The sequence below is a fragment of the Acanthaster planci genome, linkage group LG07 (genome assembly GCF_054643075.1).
Source record: "Acanthaster planci isolate LZ-2023a linkage group LG07, COTS_SCS, whole genome shotgun sequence".
In the NCBI taxonomy this organism is placed as follows: Eukaryota; Metazoa; Echinodermata; class Asteroidea; order Valvatida; family Acanthasteridae; genus Acanthaster; species Acanthaster planci.
In genome coordinates, this window is record NC_141783.1 from 746,248 (window position 1) to 766,799 (window position 20,552).

The 20,552-nt window shown below is 42.0% G+C and overlaps 2 protein-coding genes across 3 annotated transcripts; one reads left to right on the forward strand and one right to left on the reverse strand.

Moving 5' to 3' along the window:
• The first annotated feature begins 140 nt into the window (after positions 1 to 140).
• Positions 141 to 14,429, forward strand: LOC110986134 (lysosomal alpha-glucosidase-like). 2 transcript variants are annotated; one of them, XM_022247784.2, is made up of 18 exons: positions 141 to 219; positions 1,093 to 1,512; positions 1,974 to 2,119; positions 2,702 to 2,867; positions 3,256 to 3,355; positions 3,743 to 3,981; positions 4,142 to 4,273; positions 5,969 to 6,079; positions 6,771 to 6,884; positions 7,372 to 7,456; positions 7,971 to 8,088; positions 8,605 to 8,738; positions 9,585 to 9,736; positions 10,367 to 10,515; positions 11,414 to 11,555; positions 12,100 to 12,328; positions 12,539 to 12,741; positions 12,840 to 14,429. In XM_022247784.2, the coding sequence occupies exons 1-18, from the start codon at positions 217 to 219 to the stop codon at positions 12,915 to 12,917; spliced, it is 2,721 nt and encodes a 906-aa protein (XP_022103476.2). In that variant the 5' UTR covers positions 141 to 216; the 3' UTR covers positions 12,918 to 14,429. The 2 variants fall into 2 exon arrangements, with proteins under 2 accessions (XP_022103476.2, XP_022103478.2); XM_022247786.2 differs by having other exon boundaries at positions 210 to 334.
• A 624-nt stretch (positions 14,430 to 15,053) lies between these two features.
• LOC110986137 (uncharacterized) lies at positions 15,054 to 20,268 on the reverse strand. Its single transcript, XM_022247790.2, has 3 exons — positions 20,112 to 20,268; positions 19,255 to 19,328; positions 15,054 to 17,726 (listed from the first exon to the last, which is right to left on the reverse strand). Exon 3 carries the CDS (start codon positions 17,724 to 17,726, stop codon positions 16,893 to 16,895), a length of 834 nt encoding a protein of 277 aa, XP_022103482.2. The 5' UTR covers positions 19,255 to 19,328; positions 20,112 to 20,268; the 3' UTR covers positions 15,054 to 16,892.
• Positions 20,269 to 20,552: the final 284 nt, after the last annotated feature.

Here is a 20,552-nt window from a genome sequence, read left to right on the forward strand (position 1 = left end):
ACATAAAACTCAAACGATAACGTTTTATTATAAAATTATCATATTGCATGACTCAAAGCTGCAGATTTAGTTATTTTGCTTGGTTTTGACATTTAAAGGTCTACCAAGTGCAACTGGCTCCACAGTTTGAGAACCATACCGGAAAATTGAGAAAGGGTAAATGGAAACAAACGAGGGCGCTGTTGCACCAAGCTGGAGTCTGTAGTTAGCTGAATTATGGTAAGGAACCTCAGTTTTTATGTGGAACTTTTCAAAGTTCGTTTGGCTTGGCCTGGTTATGTGTCAATTCGGAGGTGGAGGGCAAGTGCTTCGTGTCACTAAGATATAGACATCGGTAAATCTTGTGTGCATTCATTGTTACTAAAATTAAAACAACAAATAACAGCCTACACGTCCGTGAGAACAACTTCAGACTTCGTGCAATTTGGGCATGTTGGGACTTTCTTTGCGGGACTTTTTGAGACATTAGAAAATGTTGATTGAGTGTGTAGACTGATGAATTTCAACTTACTGATTTCAACACGTTTCATTTAAGTTTAATATACCTCGGCATCTGTGTCAAAAAAACAAATGAATTTAATATTCATATTGTCTCTGTTTCCACCTAAATACCCTGAAATATCACTGTACCATGCACCTGTTCTGAAAAATCACCCAAATTGACCTGTATATACCTACAGGCTAATATAGGCCCAATGCCTATATTCAGAAATTTCTACAAGTGAACATGGTACAGAACTTCCATTCACTGCAGAATAGAACTTCGTTTTTTTTCATGTCTGCTGTGGTGTTTGGACAAATGATGAATTGACATAATTCAAAATGAACGACCCATTACTAGTGATGGTGGGCAGTGGGGATTTGACATTCAGTTGCTTAATTAGAATTATTTGTTGACAACGTACCATGATACCTGATCATCAGTAGGATCACAGCATCCAGGCCAAGACTGAATGTAGCAAGTATTGACCAAGGCATACAGCCCTTGCAGCTGGTACTCATGCAGCAATGGTTCCTTTAACATGGTTGGAAACCATTAAAAATACTTGACGTGCAATGCCTGTATATTTTGAATTTGTTCTGTTTTTGCAGGTGAAGCAGAAGGGTGAAAATTATAAAATGCAGTCACTGATAGCTTTTGGCTGTCATCAAGCCATCTTTGGTATTGCCTTCATCAGTTACCTGCTATCAGGGGTTACCCTGACATTTGGTATGCAGTGCACTGGTATTGCTCCATCTTTCCGCTTTGATTGCCACCCCGAAGAAGGTGCAACTCAACAGGAATGCCAGCAACGCGGATGCTGTTGGCTAGCATCCAAAAACCTGGACGAGGGCGTTCCCTACTGTTTCTATCCATCAGATTTCCCGACCTACCAGATGGGCTCACCGCAACCGACAGCATTTGGTTACACTGTGATGTTAAAACGTACTACCAAAAGTTACTATCCAAATGATGTGATGCAGCTTCAAATGGATCTTTACTTGGAGACCAGCTACAGATTACACTTCAAGGTAATACATGACGTCCAGTAGATTAATTATATCCGTCCATAAATGCATGGAAACAGCTTGAAATTTGGTTCAGCTCTTTCTTTTTTTTCTGAAATGTTTCCTGTTATGATATGTATTTACCCTGCCAAGGGTGAAGATGTCTGGTGCATCTTGATGCGCTGAGTAATCAACAGCAGCCAAACAAACTGGCCATGTTGAGACAAGGGAGCTTGTCCCATTAAACAAATGCCACTGTTGGATCTTGTGGTGACTTGCAACCACAGACTCCCAGGCTGTTTGGCTTTGGGGAGAGTGGACCTGTTGGATCTTACACTGGAGCGGCAAGCCACTCTGACAAACGATGTAGACTGATGTATCTGGCCTTTTGTAGCCAAAGTGACCCCGAGGGTTAGGGTTAATGCAGAGAATGCATGCATTGTATCTACGTTACCTTTGTGTGTATCAAATTTCTTCAATTTCAGATATACGACCCCAAGTCTAAACGTTATCAGGTTCCCGTCCCTACACCAAAAGTCAGCAAGCGAGTGCCATCAACAGACTACAAAGTGCAATTCTCACGGTCTCCAATGGGCTTAATTGTCACCCGTCGAGTGGATGGTACCGTAATGTGAGTTGTGATAAAGGATTTTATCTGATTGTGTCACCAGCATGGCAGTAATTGATGTTTGACAGAAAAGAGGTTTTAAGTTTAAAAACCTCAACAGAATCATTCTACTACACTCTAAGCATGGAAGTCAAGTGCTAAATGGAATTAAAAGGATGTCCTATGTGTGTTACCATGGCAACACCATTGGCCCTTGGATTTTGTGTCTACATAGTGACAAGTCCATGAGTTACGTAATCTAAATTGATGAAGGTGTGCCCATCAAATGCAATGAAATTGTGCATTTTCAGTTCAGGATGGCCTTATTGTAATCTCAACAGGGCAACCGTTCTTGGTTTGACTGCATCACCGACTGTCACAGTGAGAATGGACTCTGTAATGCCCGTAGGAGCCTGTAGAATTTTACAGCAGGCAACAGACAGACTTACCTTGCTACATGAACCTATAAGAAACTTGCCTCCAAGAAACAATTGCCACTCAGTACATCTGTTGAAGAACAAAAGTTGTTCCAGGTTATTTGATTTTTGTAGTTATGCTTTGTGATACAAGATTTTATTTTCTATCTTTTTATTTGCAATTTTACAGATTCAACAGTACCCTGAGTCCCTTGATTTTTGCAGACCAGTTCCTTCAACTCTCAACCAGCCTGGTCACACCATACATCTATGGTCTTGGAGAACACAGAGGTCGTTTCAGGGTTGCTTCAGATTGGGAGACCTATCCAATGTGGTCAAGAGATCAACCCCCTCATGTACATTTTGCATTGACCTCAAAATTTACACTGCATTCAAGTATAAGACCAAGGAGGCAATAAACTTTTGTACGGTTTCTGTGTGAAATAATAACCATTTCTGTCAAGTGGTTAAACACTGACAAAATTTTGAAATATTTCAAGTTACTAAGTTTTGTAAATGTTAATGTATTACAAAATTTTAGATGCATTTTTGCAGTCAGTCTACTGAGAAGGTGCTCTTGTTTATTCTAGCAACGGATATCCAAAATTACATCTTATTTCTTTTTAAATTGTAAAAATTTATTTTTTCCTCCAAACTGCAACCCAGTTTAAACTGTCCATCTCAGGCCAGTTCATAGACTGAATGATGTGCCCAAACATCCTTATTGGGTTTTCCTCAATGCAGGTTGGTGATAATTTGTATGGAGTGCATCCGTTCCACTTGGGTCTTGAGGGCAGTTCAGGCAACTCCCACGGTGTCTTCCTTCTCAACAGTAATGCTATGGGTAAGAAATGTCTTCCCTGACCTCAATGAGCCACTCAAACGCACCCAATCTGTGCACACCGGTGTATTCACTTTCAGTGTGTAGTATACATGACTCATTTTCATCTGAATGTGCACAAATAACAAACCTCTAGGTTCTGCATACTTGTGTTACTCATAGACAACAAGGATCAATCCAATCTATTTCTTTCCAACATGTCTTCTACTTTTCTCTAGAGCATATTTTTACTTGCAGAAGGCTGTCAACTCTTTTTTGGGGGCGCATGATAGGATAGTATGGAGCAGATACCATGTGACATGCGCTCAGCCAATCAAGCGATGGAACCTGCGGATGAGGTGTCCTAATTCTTCATTCTGATGTCTTTCCCATTTTTTATTGTCCAATCAGAGGTCGTGCTACAGCCAGCTCCAGCGCTCACCTACCGGACCATCGGTGGGATTCTAGACTTCTATATCTTCATGGGTCCTAGGTCGGACCAAGTTGTCCAGCAGTACACCGAGGTCATAGGTCGTCCATTTATGCCTCCTTACTGGGGTCTTGGATTTCATCTGTGTCGCTGGGGTTATGGATCGTCAAACAGGACCTTGGAGATTGTCAAACGGATGAGAGCCGCTTCAATTCCACAGGTATTTCAGTTGAGAGTCTTTAATCGGGATGTAGTCGTGGAATGGATGGTCCTATGTATTTTAGTTTATTCGTTTTATATTCATTTGACTGATTTTTATTGAATAAGTTGAACCATTTCAACCTGGGCTGTCCTCTTTTGTATGCACGTCTGTTGAATAGGACACTCAGTGGAATGACATCGAATACGCTGTCGGCCGTAAAGACTTCACAGTCAACAACGGACCATTTGCCGGACTCCCTGAACTGATTGGTTACCTTCATTCAGTTGGTATGCACTACATTCCAATCACAGTAAGTGGAATCCCCACTCCAGTTGAGTGAGAAAAAGGCCATGTTCCAGATGCATTGTACCTTTTGAAATAATCGTGGTTATGTTATGATGTTTGATTGTCATTACTCTACTCTTTACTAAGACCACAGTCTGGGTTTTGAAACAAATAAACCAGGTAATGTCAGATTTTCTTTAACCCCTTCTTGACGGGAATTTCTTTCCGAAAGCCGACTCCAAGAATTCCGGCCTCGCTTGGCCAATTCTCAGTTTGTGGCCCAGCGTGCTCTGCACGCTTTGAATTACACGGTGAAAAGGCTGATTGTTCGGTGGCATGCGGCTCTACTCACCCTTCCACATTCCCGTTGCCTCTTTTCAAAGTGGGGACTATTGTGAAGCTGGTGATTATGATGCAAATTTGGTCTTTTCATTTCTGAGCTACACACAAAGACCAATTACCATATACACAAGAGCCAGGGTCTGCATTCTTTCGTCGTGTTCGCTCGAGCGTGGGCCGAGAATAATAGCTGAAAAGCGGGCTGAGGATCTCAATTTTTACGGCGTGTCTTAACGTGTCCCGCCTTGAAGGGGTTAACACCAAAAGAAAGCTGTTGAAGGCAGGTTTTTCACCTGCAAACAGGCACCAAGTCAGTGTCAGATTCATACTGTACATGTGCACGTCAATATTACATATCAGCACTGTGATTGAGTTGTAAAGCAGCTGGTTGTTGGAATACAAACACACAAGAGCCGTCCATTTCAACAACCTTCAGGCATAAACAGGAAATCCGTTTTAGCATTCCATGTGGCCTGGTATTAATTTTTAAATTTCTTACAAACAGATTGTTTGAAAACCATTGTTTTTCTTTGTCTCAAGAGTTACAATTTGTTTAGGTGTTTATGGGTTTCTGGTTCCATAGCTAGGACTGGTTCCTGGGTTAACCCTCAAAGAGCCGGGGGGGGTGCAGAATCTGCCCCCCTGTTGATTTCTTCTTAAAGCATCTGTAAGATTATTTTCTGCGTGCTAATACTTTATGACAATTTTTAAAAATGTTTTAGCTTTATGTTGACTCCAAATTTATGAAAATCAGACGTGGCGTTCTCTCTCAGCGACGAATTTTAGAAGGCAGGGTGAAGTGTGATGTGAAATTTACCATGACTTTGTACACAGCAATACACCGTACATAGGACAGAGTGGTATCCTACCATGAATAATTAATTAGTCATAATTATGCAAAGACTTCATTAATTTACATGAAATTTCACACAGATGATAAGTATGGATGCCTCTATGACACTTCCAAATTTCATTGAAGTACATCATCATATGGCCGAGGTCTGAGAGGGGGCAGATTCTGTCCCCCCCAGCTGTGACAAGGCCAAAAAATCCCGGCTCTTTGAAGGTTAATGCCAGTTCATGCTTGCTGCAAAAAGCAAACACAAAAATGTCGGATCAAGGATTGGTAAAAGTTGAACACATTTCAATTGGAGCAAAAATTTTCTGCAAATCCTCCGTTGTGTCAAAGTCGTGTTGTTTTCAGGCTTGCCTGAAGCATGAAGCAGCCTTTTACTCCAGGTTGCCTGTTCAGATGCACAACCCTTTGTCTCTCAGCATGAATGTTTTGTAGAAGAATTAATCTTTTGGAATGAGTCGATCTCCTTCGGTTCTCATTTACATGGGTATTTTATACAAGAATTGTTCACTTTCTGGTTTTCAGGACCCAGGTATCAGCAGCACTCAACCTGCTGGGACATATCCACCGTATGACACTGGCATCGCACAAGATGTGTTCATCAAAGACAGCAACGGAAAACCAATAGTTGGAAGGGTAAATGTGGACGTGAAATAGGGCAAGATGACAGACCCGATGCATGTCCTTGGTCTTAGCCGTATTTCTTGCACCTGCTCAACAAATCATGCTCATCAAATTTCTGTGCTGACCAAAGAATGAGCAGGAACTTGTCTTACATCATATTGTTATTATTTATTTACTTAGCCATTCCTCATCAAAATAACAAGAAAGGCGTGTAGCAGCAAAAGTAAAATTCTATGATCCAAGGACCTGCTGCCCCAATAAAACGAATATTAAAACAATTAACTAGGAAACAATTAACCTTATGCTTGGCACAGCACTTTGTCTGGTCACCTGTCGCAAATATTTTGTCTGCTTAACAGCTCCATGAAATTACCGTGATGCATGGATAAAATGAATTGAGAATGGGTCTTTTTTGTCTTTTATTTGTTTATTTGTTGGTTTGGGTTTTTTTTTTACCAGAATCATTTCAAAGTCTGTCACAACTTGGGAGCACACATTGATACAACTTTCTTAAGCGACTTTAGTGAAACATACACCTTCAGAAGAAGATCGAATTTCCAAAAACCACAATAGCTCATGATTTATGTCGGTTGATAATATTGAAATGGGATAGTCTGCTTGATAATATGAAGATTTAGACCAAAGATGTTTGACTGTATAGTTTTTGTTTAATGTGTTGTGTTGGTACATTTTCATGTTGAAGGTGTGGCCGGGTTCAACTGTATTCCCAGACTTCTTCAACAACAAGACCAAGAGCTGGTGGCTTGATCAAATCAGGGATTTCCACGGCAAAGTGCCCTTTGACGGACTGTGGATAGTAAGTTGTCTTCGTTTGCATCAATTTGGTCAAAAAGGTAGTGGTTTTAATGACACCTGTGTCCTGTAGTTGATGTGATTCCTGACTCCAAGCTGATTTCTTTCTTTGGACTTCTTGGGCAAACAAGCCAGTGATAAGTGAATAAAAATAAGCCTGACTGCAACCCTACGCAGATTTCAGAAGGAACCATATCAAGAAAACCTTGAAAGGTTCATTCAAACTTCGGACTCGGGCAAGATGGATGTCTCATCTTGAGATCAAGAAATTAAGTGAAATATTGTAAGATCTGTTTGAACGCTTATCCAGTAATAACCACACTTCACCACTGCCACTTGAGGGGTCTTTCTGTAATATCTTCAGGGATTCGTCATTTCTCAGTTTAAAAAAACCAAGACTATTTTAATGCAAAACCCCAGTGGATTTGAAAATGTTGGTAGTCAAGTTGAGGAGAAAGCACTTACTCAAATGACTGAATTTCATTCTTCAGGACATGAATGAACCTTCAAACTTTGTGAATGGATCTGTAAACGGATGCCCCCAAAATTCCTGGAACAACCCACCGTACACCCCAGGTATTTGAATGGTCATTTAAAGCCGGTCATGCCCTTCATAAATGGCTCAATGGTATTAGCTAGTAGGGCACCTTCTTCTCAACTGTGTGGCGGGTTCGATTCCCACCTCAAGCCACGATGAACAGAGTTGCTGGTTCAATCTCTCCTTTGCCCCTTGCAACAAAAAAAAATCAACATTTTCCATCCCTGGCTGTGCTCCGTAGTCAGATATGAGACATTTGATGGCTGCCTATGTGAGGGAATGTAAGGCCCCTTACATTCCCTCAGCTGACTACCTTGTAGTTACATTCCTCGGATATCAGTCTTAAAGCTTCACTTATTATGAAGAAAGGATGATAAGCTCTTGAACAAATGAATATATGGATCCGATTATCCGGGACTATTTCTGGCCACAATTTTACTGTTTTTTCACATAGTTGTGTAGTATTATACGTGAATTTGCCACTGACAGACACAATTTTGTAGCTCAATAAATCTCACCGTGATTTTGTTTGGACTTTGTTTTGTTTTTCAGCAATAGTTGGGGGCAAACTCTCTGCCATGACCCTCTGCCCGTCTGCCACCCAGGCCATCGGCAAACACTATGACCTTCACAGTCTCTACGGATACTCAGAAGCCATCGCTACACATGAGTAAGTTTAGCCTACACGTAAGCTGTATTATAACAGTGTTACCACTGGGTGCCCAAAGCTAGGGATGTCCGAATCCTCGTTAACTCTGATCCATGCACTGAAGGCTGAAGTGGGGAGGGGGAGTATGGCTCCTCCCCCCCCCACTCTTGGCAGGTTGTTTCATTGGTTTGGGCCTGACAGATTGATCTGTCTCAACACTGCCCCACCCCAACCCCCCCCTTCGGAAATTGTTCCAGCTGTCAGTTGTATTGGAAAGAAATCATTTTCTGTACGAGAGAAGATTTGTCTTACTTTCTTACACGGGGATATTTGGTATGTACATTTAGCCAAAGATTGTGAAGTGACAAAGTCAGACTTGGATGAAATTTAACAAGGCAAAGCCTGCCCATCCCAGGATGCAGTTGTCATAGCAACAGTGTCTCCTTTGGATTTGAGAAACCGCATTTCACAGACGTCACTCCTCTTCTTGCAAGATAAATATATTTTAAATACGAATCTTTGTTTTGATCATGTCAGAGCTCTGGTGGAAATACGCCATAAAAGAAGTTTTGTCATCTCAAGGTCAACGTACCCAGGGAGCGGCAAATACACCGGTCACTGGCTGGGAGATAACTATAGTCTATGGCCAGACATGGCTTATTCTATAGCAGGTCAGCATCATTATGCACAGTTAAGGGGTCACTTGTAACATAATCAGGCTTTGACCTCACTTGTCCAATTTGTATATGGTCACTGCAGGTAGCAAGCAGTTTACAGCTGTTTTTTATCTTATTAGGATAGCTAGTTGTTTGTGACTTGGGGGCATATTGTTGTCCAGGAAGTTTGAGGTATAGAGTGATTTGCTGTGGCAGAAATTTTAAATGTCGTTTCATGCAAACACAAATTGTTGTTAGCTATATAAAGAACTAAACTATCAGTTTTGAAGAATTCATGCGGTACTAAATGAAAGGCAGATACTAACCTTGGTCGTTTTGAGTAAATAAACAGATATGCCGGCTTTAAAAATGTGGTATGAAATTCCCTTCACAAGCGATTTGAAATATTCGTCTTTCATCATCATCGGTTTTGAGGTCGTCGTCCAGTTTGCGCTGGGTTGACCTTGCTTCCCACGATGTCCCTCCACCTAGTCCGGTCCCTCGCATCTTCCGCGCACACTCACACCCAGCAGTTGCATGTCGGCAGACACGGTCTCCTTCAGGACCTGCATGGTCAGCTGACTGATCTCAACCCCCCCTACCTCCAGCCTCGTACATCTCTTGACCCAGTCGGCGTCCTCTTTCCGCTCCAAGTGACCGTACCACCTCAGTCTACCCCTTACAATCTCCCTGATCTCTTCCACCCCGACGCTCCGCTTCAACTCTTCACTTTATTAAAGTGAAAAAATCTTAGAGGAACGAAACAGTGCTAAAGGTTATCCATAAATGCAGCACGTTATGATTGAACAGTCTTGCCCAATATAAATGTATCATTGATGGGTTGAACGGTTCTTCCAACAGGCATTTTATCCTTCAATTTGTTTGGCATACCTCTGGTCGGAGCCGATATCTGTGGCTTCAACCTCAATACAACGGAAGAACTTTGCCAGCGATGGATGCAGCTAGGGGCTTTCTATCCGTTCTCCCGCAATCACAACACACTCGGAGCCATGGTAAGATGAGATTTCTGAACCATTTCAAATCGGCGTGCGTTTTATTGAAAAGCAAAACTAGAAATAAGTGAAAAATGAAGCCAAGCTTGCTCTCCATGAGAGCATCTGGGAGGGGCAAACAGTGGAGCCATGGTCCTTGCAAAAGGGGAACAGTTTTGTTTTTAAAAGTAATGAAAGATGATTTCACGACTACTTTGGGGGCTGAGAAAGTTTCCTATTTTTTTAGCCCCCCCTCAAAAAAAATCTGGCCTCCTGAATATTTGTTCATTGGTTTCTTTGATTGGTTTATTCCTCATTAGTGAGAAAATTCTAGTGCCCTTGACTCTTTTGTAAAAGAATTGACACAGATATGGTGTATGCGCATAATTATCAGTGCTGCCAAGTTGTATGAATTAGTCAACACCAGTGACCAAGACTCTGTCTTTCAAAACCCACCGCTGTGATGTGATTCATATCTTATTTTCTGACCTCAGCATTGTTCTCAATGTGGTCGTGTTGGATTTTGTTGTAACTGGCAGACTGCCAAGAGACAACGGATGGAGAAGTTAGGGTTAATGAACTTTGAAATACGATAGAATTTTGTTTGAGTTGTTTCGCTAAGCTTGCATTTGACGCCTGCATTCATCACAGGATCAGGATCCAACTTCGTTCAGTCAAGATATGCAGACTTCAACCAGGAAAGCTCTTCAGCTACGCTACAGCCTCCTGCCATACATCTATACCCTGTTCCACCTTGCACATACCCAGGGCTCCACTGTGGCCAGACCGTTGTTCTTTGAGTAAGTATGAAGGACATGTTGAGTGGGTCTTGTTTACGTCACTAACTGGATATATCTCTTGACCATTTTCACCGTATTTAGATTACTGAATATTTATTCGAAGTAAAGAAAAAAGGGGAAGAACAAGAGATTGTCCAAAGACTTTTGATTAAAAACAAGGAGGTTGGAGGGGCCAGGTGTGTTCAAGGAGGTTGGAGGGGCCAGGTGTGTTCAAGGAGGTTGGAGGGGCCAGGTGTGTTCAAGGAGGTTGGAGGGGCCAGGTGTGTTCAAGGAGGTTGGAGGGGCCAGGTGTGTTCAAGGAGGTTGGAGGGGCCAGGTGTGTTCAAGGAGGTTGGAGGGGCCAGGTGTGTTCAAGGAGGTTGGAGGGGCCAGGTGTGTTCAAGGAGGTTGGTGAGGCCAGGTGTGTTCAAGGAGGTTGGAGGGGCCAGGTGTGTTCAAGGAGGTTGGAGGGGCCAGGTGTGTTCAAGGAGGTTGGAGGGGCCAGGTGTGTTCAAGGAGGTTGGAGGGGCCAGGTGTGTTCAAGGAGGTTGGAGGGGCCAGGTGTGTTCCTCACTGGATCTGATGCTAATTTCATTGTTTGGCACCAATTTTTCAGCCAAGGTAAGCATACCTTTCGTCATACTCACTGCTTGCAGTCTGCATGAAACACATGGAGTCTCTGTTCCGCTGTTAGCCTAAAATCGTGTGGAATAGCACCACTATGAAATTGGACCCTGGTCTTGGGACTGACCTTTGTGTCTGACCTTCTGTTCAGTCTTGATCTGTGACTGGTCTTTTGACTGTAGTTGTGACCGGTCTCATGTCTAGATCTGGTCGTGTGTAATGATCTTGACTGTGTTGACCACTGAGATTTAAGGCAACTCATCGATCAATGTGAATACGATTTTGTATTTCCAAGATTCCCAGGAGATCCTCAGTTGTATGATGTGGACAAACAATTCATGTTGGGTTCAGCCGTAGTCGTCACTCCAGTTCTGGAAAAAGGAGCAACAAATGTTACTGGGATTTTCCCGAAAGGAATCTGGTTGGGTGTTTACTATGTAAGTAAACATTTTTCTCTCATGTCGTCCAAAAATATGTCGTCCAATATCTTTCAAATAGCACGTGAGAGGAATCTTGAATCAGGCATAGACAGGAAGACTCCATGCTTATGAATTATTGTATTTTGGAGCAAAATGCTTCTTTATACAAAATCTGACGTTGGTGTAAAAGTAGCAACGCGGTGGTGAAATTTGTCATTTTTTTCCGATTTCAGGATATTCTTATCTTGCTTTTCCTCATCTTAGGAGTTTTCAGGGAATTTTTCGGACATGGACTCCAAGAACTTGGTATTGGAAGGGACGCCTTTAGGCAAATACAAATGTATGCCAGGAGTGTCCAAAACAACTTTTTATGACTTGATTCCTAAAAATATTGAACTCTTTGGCAAATTTGATTCACAGATTACATCTTTTGCAGTTTCGGTTTGTATCTAAAAGCTCAAATTGAATATATTCTATACGCCTGAAAGTCTCAAATTCTGGGTTTAATTAGCCAAAAATTGAAGCATATGCCTCATTGTGATGATTGTGGCTTTCTTTGTAGGGGACTCATTTCCAAGTGGACAGTACCCAGCCAGTCACTTTACCGGCGCCCCTCAACGAGATCAATGTTCATGTGCGAGAAGGTCGCATCGTCCCTTTGCAGTTACCCTCGGGGGGCAATCCCACCACCACGACCCAGTATCGCCAGCTTGCCTTCACTCTGCTGATCACTCGCAGTGACAGGAGCCCTGGTACCGGTCAACTCTTCTGGGATGATGGAGACTCTCTAGGTAAGCTCTTTAAGCCTGCAACATGCAGTTCTGTGCTCAGTAATCTACGCATGGGCCGAGTATAGGCGGCGTGTTCTCCGGCGTTCATAAACATGATTTGTTTTTCTTGAGTTGGCTGCTCAAAATGCAGAATCGGTAATTGGTAATCGTCAATGACAAGCAACATGCATGTCTACTAAGTATTATTGTCATAATTGTCATCCTTGGCAGACACATACGAGAGTGGCAACTATCTCTTGGTGGAGTTTGCATCGGATGCAACAGCGATGAATTCCACCGTGGTGCATGATGGGTATTCAGGATCACAGCCCGTCACTGTAGAGACAATCATCCTCGGCGCGGTTCCTCGCCCGGTCAGTCAAGTGACAATCAACGGCACCGCTGTTCCATTCCACTACTTACCTGATGTACAGGTAATGATAGAACATGTATCCCCCCATCTCAGCTGTCCCTGCCTGATCTTGGAGTATCTTCAAACAGTTTCAAGTTTCACATTTCTTTTATTCTTCAGAATGTCTACGTGGATAAGTTGAAAGTGCCCATGCAATTCAACTTCTATGTCAAGTGGAAATACCAAACACAGGAGTAATGGAAGTCTGGAACTAACACGGTGATGGAGTGATGATCTTCCAACCATCCTTGGTAATTATGACGTCTGCATTATCTAAGCCTAGGAAGTTGGTACCCAGATGGGGATTTAGGTTGGGGGTGGCCCCCCTCATCTTTTGTCTAGCCCCCACCCCCAAAGAAGAAAAAAAAAGGCTGGACGCTTTTGGCTTTGCAATTTTGCATAAAGTTTCTTTTTTCATAAATACTCCATGATTAAGGATCAGAAGCAAATGTTAAAAGATGATGTCACATATGGAGGGTCTAGCCACCTCCTAGAAAATCAGCTCTAGAACCGCCCCTGTTGGTAACCTCAGAATTTCTCCTGTCAAGTGGTTCCCTTGTTTCATTTCATGTTTGAGTCACATTCTTTTTTTACTTGGGTATGGTATATTTATCCAGTCAGTGTGTGATATTGTTTCTGTAAGTGTTTTCATTGTCAGGGAAAAATTCGATGCAGCCCCTTGCAAGGATGTGATATTTTAGAGTTATTATACCAATAATGAATGAATAAATTGTTCTTTAAACTATTATTGAAACATCAAAATACCTACAAGCTGAAATGTTGTATTCAGTCTTTCCACAACGTTCTCGATTTCTAAATTGTACATGTTTGGAAGAAAAATTGAGCCATTCATTTGTTTTTTTTATAACCAGCGGTGTCTTTTTGAATATATAGCAACATGGTTCAAAACCAGTCCGTGGATGTATAAATGCTCTGACTTAGAAATAGAGATATGTTAGTTTTTAGAAAGCAAGTATATTTGGGGCTTCTTATTTGAGAGTTTTTTATTCATTGCAAGTTCAAAATTTGCAAAACATGAATTGCCTACGCAAATTTTTAGAAATTATTGGAAGTGTTACTTCCATTTTCTTAACGTAATGTCAGACAGCCATACAAATGCTTGTGGCTTATTTTGAAAACTTGCCACTTTGACCAAAATGTTCCAGGGTCAATTCAACAGACTGAAATGCATGCACTGACCAGAAATTGTCACTGGATGAGTGAAGGGTGCTTCTAAGAGTGATAAAACCACCAAAGCTGCAATATAAATTAGCATATATAAAATCAAGAACCGAGGTTTTCATAATTAGGCCTACAACAGGCAAAAAGATGTTAATTTCAAAACCATGTGCATTTGGATTCATTTATAAATACACCCAACAAGTCAAGTCAGTGTAGGCCTACATTTCTGGTTGTTGTTTTAATTGATAAGCAGACGTCCTGTTAACCTGTGGACTTATCAGGAACTAGTCATTCCAATTAAGCATCTGTCGTTAAGAGGTGGAAGCTTTGTTTTTCTCGACTTCCAGTTAATGTTTTCCATGGTGGTAACTGATCGATTATCGTTTATGAGGACAGAAATTGTACACTGCATTTCTACACGTATTCTTCTTCTCAGGGAATTTGCTATGCTGTATATTTGCATTTTTAACATGTAAACAATATTGACGACTTCTACGTAAAGCTTACCATGATTGGGCAAGGTAATAACTTCTTTTTGTTTTGTTTTTATTTTTTCAGTTTTGATATCAATTTAAATATTTATACCGCACGTACCTTGTCAACCGATGTTGACGACCCAACATTACCTGGAATTCCCTACATTTGTACTGATCACCATAGGTCCGTATGACCTTGGCAACTGATTACTCGTCATCTAAAACCATGCGTCAACATCAGCAAAGCTGTCATCAGATCTGCATTCCCTACACAAATATAGTGTCGAGTATTCAAACCGTTCTCCGACGTGAGCATGTCATTGGCGACCTGACGTCAGACTTTACAAACCAATGATAAACGTCGGCACATTGTTGGCAAGTCATGTTACAAACTAGTCACCAACGTCGACACCTCATTGGCAAGTCAGGTCAACTTTACAAGCCAGTCGCTAACGCCGGCTCATCGTTTGTAATTCATGTCAACTTAATACTGACCAATCACCAATGCTGATACATTGTTTGCAATTGACATGAATTTTACAAACCAATCACCATCCTCGGCATGTTGTTGGCAATTCACGTCAACTTTACCAACTAATCGCACAATGTCGGCACAATGTCGGCACACCATTGGCCACCTGACGTCAAAATGAAAGCTTGGCGCTACACCTTGGTGTCCTGATGGCAAGTACTAGCTCAGGTTCTCTTTTACAGCTTTCTTTCACAGTTTATGATTCACCTTACAACTCTCGAGTGCAAGACCTCAAACCCTGACGCTGTAACAGAAATTGCATGCATGCGCCTTTATGATTTCAACAAGGTCATCAAAAATTAAAATTTAAAACCCTCCTTTTGTTTTACAGCACAAATGTGCACAAATGCCCACAGTCACTGGTGAGCATGTATTTTCTATATGGTTGCCAGTAGGTTGCCAGCACAAAATGACCCAGGGTCTTTTGTGCAGTCCTCTTCACTGCATTTGGTTTACTGCACAATGATGCACATGAAACAGTGAAGCACAGTTGTTGGGCAGCACAAAAGTGCAATCTGATATTCCTGTGAGGGACTGTTGGTGCAGTGCACAACACAACACAGCTGTGCTTCTTTGAGGTGTTTACCAAATGACCCAAAGAGTGACTTCAGCATCGGAGGGTTGATCAAAACGAAATTCTGCTATTTTGCAGAAGCAATTTAAAGATGAAAAGTGCCAATTGTTGCATTTTTTGGTAGAAACAATTATCGCACTTAAATCCGTTTTAAACAAGGTTTTCTGTGCAATACAAAAGTAAGTTTTAGGTATTGTCATGCATAATACAGAATCATAAAATAACAATTAATACCTATCTAGGCATTTGTGAAACAGTTCTCTTTGGAAAAGCATACTTTAACAATAGTCTTGATATACAACTGCGATATATTAATCAATCGGCCAAACAAGTTTTACATTGAAAACAAAAAGTAATTTGGTTTGTGGACAATTAGATCTTTGGTTGCACATTGTTGAATTGAATCAATGCAAAACTGACCAAATTAAAAAAAAATCAACTTGTAAAAAAATGCTCTGATAGAATATCGGTGCATTTTTTTTTTACAAATTGATTCTATCAGAGCATTTTTTACAAGCTGATTTTTTAAATTTTGTTAAGTTTTGCATTATTTGATTCAACTATATGTACTCATTTCATGCAGTGGACACTGATTTGTTTTCAAAGATCTGTCATCTAACCACATCACTTTTGTCTTCAGTGTAAACTTGTTACCACACTCGCTTGCTCCAAGCAGCACAAAGCAGAAGGATGTTAAAATTCGTCTTCCAAATTTGTGTTCACCCGTAAAAGAAATCCGCAACAGAATGGTATGTTATCATTTCTAATGTGTTGATGATTCCAGTCTCTGAACAATTGTCTCAGATGTCTTCCTGCCCGGTTCCTCGCCAGATAAGCCACTTCTTTGAAAGATGGATAACCGACAAAACTGTGTAGCTGACAAGTATGGGGCGACTCAAATGATACAGTCAAACATGATAAAGTGTTTGATAATACATCCACACGAAGAACTATTAAATGATAAGGCACCGGACGACGTCTTGCCAAAATGATTTGTATCTGGGCGATTGTGCAGTTGCAAGAACGCCGTCCCCCGATCAAAAAGAGAACGAAATTCCTCTTTAAAGCATTGAACTCCCCTGAGCAGGCGACGGTCACATCCCATTAAGTATCGCGAGGATCAATTTTGCAGAAACTGTACAGGACTTTTTTTTAATCATATTTGAGGTAACTGGTGTCATCTGGATTGGAAGCCTCAAAATTGTTTCAGAGCCGCAGAATCTTTTCGAAAAAGATATTTGGATGCTACCAATTCAAAACATTGGAATCGTGTATTAAAGTGCAGTTAAAGATTCAATTTTGGTTAAATTTACGGCTAAAAGATTTCGTCTCGGTGCAGTCGCCAAGGTAGAGTATTTAATAACTTGGAATTGTGTGCATTTTACCTTTTAATAGTGGATTCATTTTGTTTATTCGGCAAAAAGAAGAAACCCGCTGAATGAGGTGTGGGAATTGTCACTACTGTGCGCCCTACCGTGCATAGTCAAATACACCGAGTCTCCTTGCTGCAGAACCAGCACGGCGCTCCCAGACACCTGTTCGTGGTGACTTGAATCACTGCTCGCGCCGGTGACGACCACGTTGCTGTTTTTCCAAAGATGAATCGTAACGCCGCTCGAGGAAACGCTGCATACGGAAAACATGAACACGTAAGTGCCCGGCGTGTTACATGTGAATGTACCAGTCTCCAGATCAAAGCTGGTACCCGGCAGAAGCGTCTCGGTCTCCTGGAAGGGCAAACGGTAGGTGTGACCCGTAGGGGCATCCGATGGCGTTGATGACCTCGTCTTTACGGTGAATGCCGCCCGCTGGTTGGAGTTTTCTGGAATCTCCCCCGGTTCACCCTTTTGACCTTTGACACCAGATTCCCCGGTTGGGCCAACTAGACCAGGTGGACCTCTGGGACCTATCTTTCCAGGCAGGCCCATCCCGTCATCCCCTTTCGACCCAGGGGTCCCGGGTGCTCCCCGTTCACCCACGGCGCCAATTGGACCCATCTCACCCTTTAGACCTGGCTCACCCGCATCGCCCTTTGACCCAGCAGGGCCGTACAGGCCTTGGCTTCCGGGCAGGCCTGGTATGCCGGGTGTTCCAGCAGGTCCCTGTTGGCAGCACATTGGACACGCCTGAGACCCAGGCCCATCACCGTCCGAAGGAGCTGGCCCGGTAATGGCAGCTCGGAGCTTGAAAGAGTTACCTAGAAGGATGGCGATCGAAAGGATAATCCCAAAACAGACTGACATCTGTAAAAAAAGAAAATGAGAAAAAAGAAAGGGAAGTAGACGTAAATAAAATAATAACACTGATTTCGGGGGGGCGAGTGGGTCGAATACCCAAATATAAGCTTGTAAATGTTTTGAAAACTGTCGGACAAACACTGAGCGTACAGTGTTATGAATATACGTCTGCGCGGTGTAAGCTAGGCGAAACTAACTTCGAAAACTTTCCATCTCCTGGACGTCAATCTCCTGGGCGCAAAGTACATTATTTAAAAAAATTTCGATTGTCTTGCAGATATTACCAATTACCTACGACGTACACAAAAGGAGGGCGCTATTTGGTTTGGGTAAAATCTTAAATTACCCACTTCATATATCGCCACACAGTGTCCGCTACGCTTAGACCCCTCGATGCTTTCCTCCAAACAACGGGTGCCATCATAGCCTTTATCTTTTCACAACTTACTTATGCTGAAGACATGTTTCTCAAAGGACATTATTTTGTTCCATTCTTTCAGGCCTATACGGCAGAGGAATCTGGTTCGTAAGTGTGACGTCATTTCAAGTTAGGCCATGCCCATTAAAGACGAACTGGCACTGAAACGGTGACTTATCGCCAGTGGCTCCTTTTAGCCAATGAATGGTGTGTGCGCATGTATGAGGAAGTCACTTACGGGCCTGATAGTCAATGCATAGACTATGTATGGAGGACGAAAAATGACCATCTGCTTTTCTGCTATCCGAATAGTAGAAAAGCCGATTTTACGTCTTTGTAACAGGCTATTTTCGACTTTTCCACTTTTCTGCTCCTACAAAAATAGGGGCCAGATTAGCGTGCAGCGGTGCTGTGTGGCTCATGGCTGCGGTGGTAGAGCGCTTAATTTTGTCCCGGTGGTAATCCGCTCGCTCTCAATGCCGAAAACTGTGGTATACTGTTTCGAAACAAGGTGGATTATCTCCACTTTTGAGAGTGAAAAATGTTGGTAATTCCCAGCAGCCTGGTCTTTTGTTACAAGGCCCTGTTCCTTTGTCCGAGTTCGGAGACCCCGGCTACGCATATAAAACATACGTGTCCGGATCCGGAATCCCCAGCAGGAAGTGGATTTCGTACAAAGGCGAACACGAACGCACAATTGTAATGTCAGATGAAAATATTCGAGCAGCGAGTGTTCGGTAATTGAACACATCTCAGTTCAAGTGAATTTCAAGTAATGTTTCTGGGAGTAAAATAGATTTGCTTTGCGTTTGTCCGAAGTATGAACCGACTGTAAGACGTTAACTTGGGAAATGGTGATAGGGGCGCTGGAATGTCACCGTAAAGCATTATTGCCTAACAAATATTTTTGGGGTTGTTTTCAGAGTGGAATACACTATAAATCAACGGCCCAGTCTGGAGGAATGAAATGACAACACTTACTGATATAAAGAAATAGTCGGGGATTGACTCTTTTTTTTGTACAGTCACAGAAGTAATCTTAAGGAAAATAACACCATGTGCAAAACCGAGAGTAATAACTTTGTGGAATGTTAAGATGATCATAAAGACACTCACCTTGAAGATTTGTGTCTTTGATGACTAGGTTCAAGCAGAAATCTCAGTGCATGGAGATTAGGCCCAGATGTAACCTGTGGGGAAAAGACGCAAATCAGGTGATAACTAAAGGGCGGGTAGGTACAAAATTGGGACAAAACTGTCATCCCAGCCAAATTGAATTCTTGCCTGGAAAAGTTTTACCCCCTTTAGAGACACAACATACCGCGTTCATAAATGATTTGGCGACAACGTGGGTTCACTTCAAATTAAAAATAATTATAAGCCATATTTATTGTAGACTATTTTCGAAACCAACAGCGGGAATTGTTAGGCAAATATCGCTCAGAGTGGGCACGAAAATGACGTAGTATAAAACACAAAGCTTGATTTATCCTCTGCGAAATCCTTCCATAATCAACACATCTGCCCGTCGCTCTTTGTTTAATGCAGTTAAGTGCACAAAAAGGGAAAAGAACATCGTATAAATTGCTATTAGAACTTCAAGTTCGCTTCTAAAATTTAGAACATGGAAATAGAAGAACGAAAGTGACGGGTGGAAATCATATAGATCTTGTTTGACCTTTGCAGTCGTGGATTGTTGTAAAAATGAAGAGCTTTGTGTAAAAACAAAAACTCGAGACTGTATAAAGCCTTCCATCGCAATGAAGGGCAGAAAGAATGTCAACTACACCATCGCATTGGGCATTACGATTCTTTCAGCAATATTCAACAGAATCTTAATCGCTCGCTGATTCAACCGGTCATGTAAAGTATTCAAAATATGAGGCAAAACAAAGTTTATTAAATTTGAGAGGAAGTTTTCAGATTGTGGGAATTATTTAAGAAAGGTTTGTTTTGAAATGTTGAATACTCACTTGGTGATCTCTTGCTGGCAGCCAATTCTCTCAGGACGACGTGTGAAGTTCAAGATGAGTGGCGGTCATTCTTATAGGAGTGAAGCGGCCGCCCTTACCAAATTTGTACTTGAGAGCCATTTCCTGATAAGCGACTGGTGAAACTTGCTCGGTTCATGATTGGCCTGGCGCTGTCACTCACACAGATCACCGATACTCAGTCATGTCCAATGAGCGGAAGTTATGTTAATGTATGCTTACATGCACTTCGGACTATGCGCAGTTACAACTGCCATCACCGACGCTGTGAAATGACCGAGTCTTATTGGAGGATCATGTAAGTTCACGTGGTTTCTGATTGACACGCGCAAATCTGTCTATCACACTCACCGACATGTTTGGTGACTAACTCTGATTGGTGAAAAGAAGAGTGACGTATCACGCAGTGTACGTTTGCGCGGA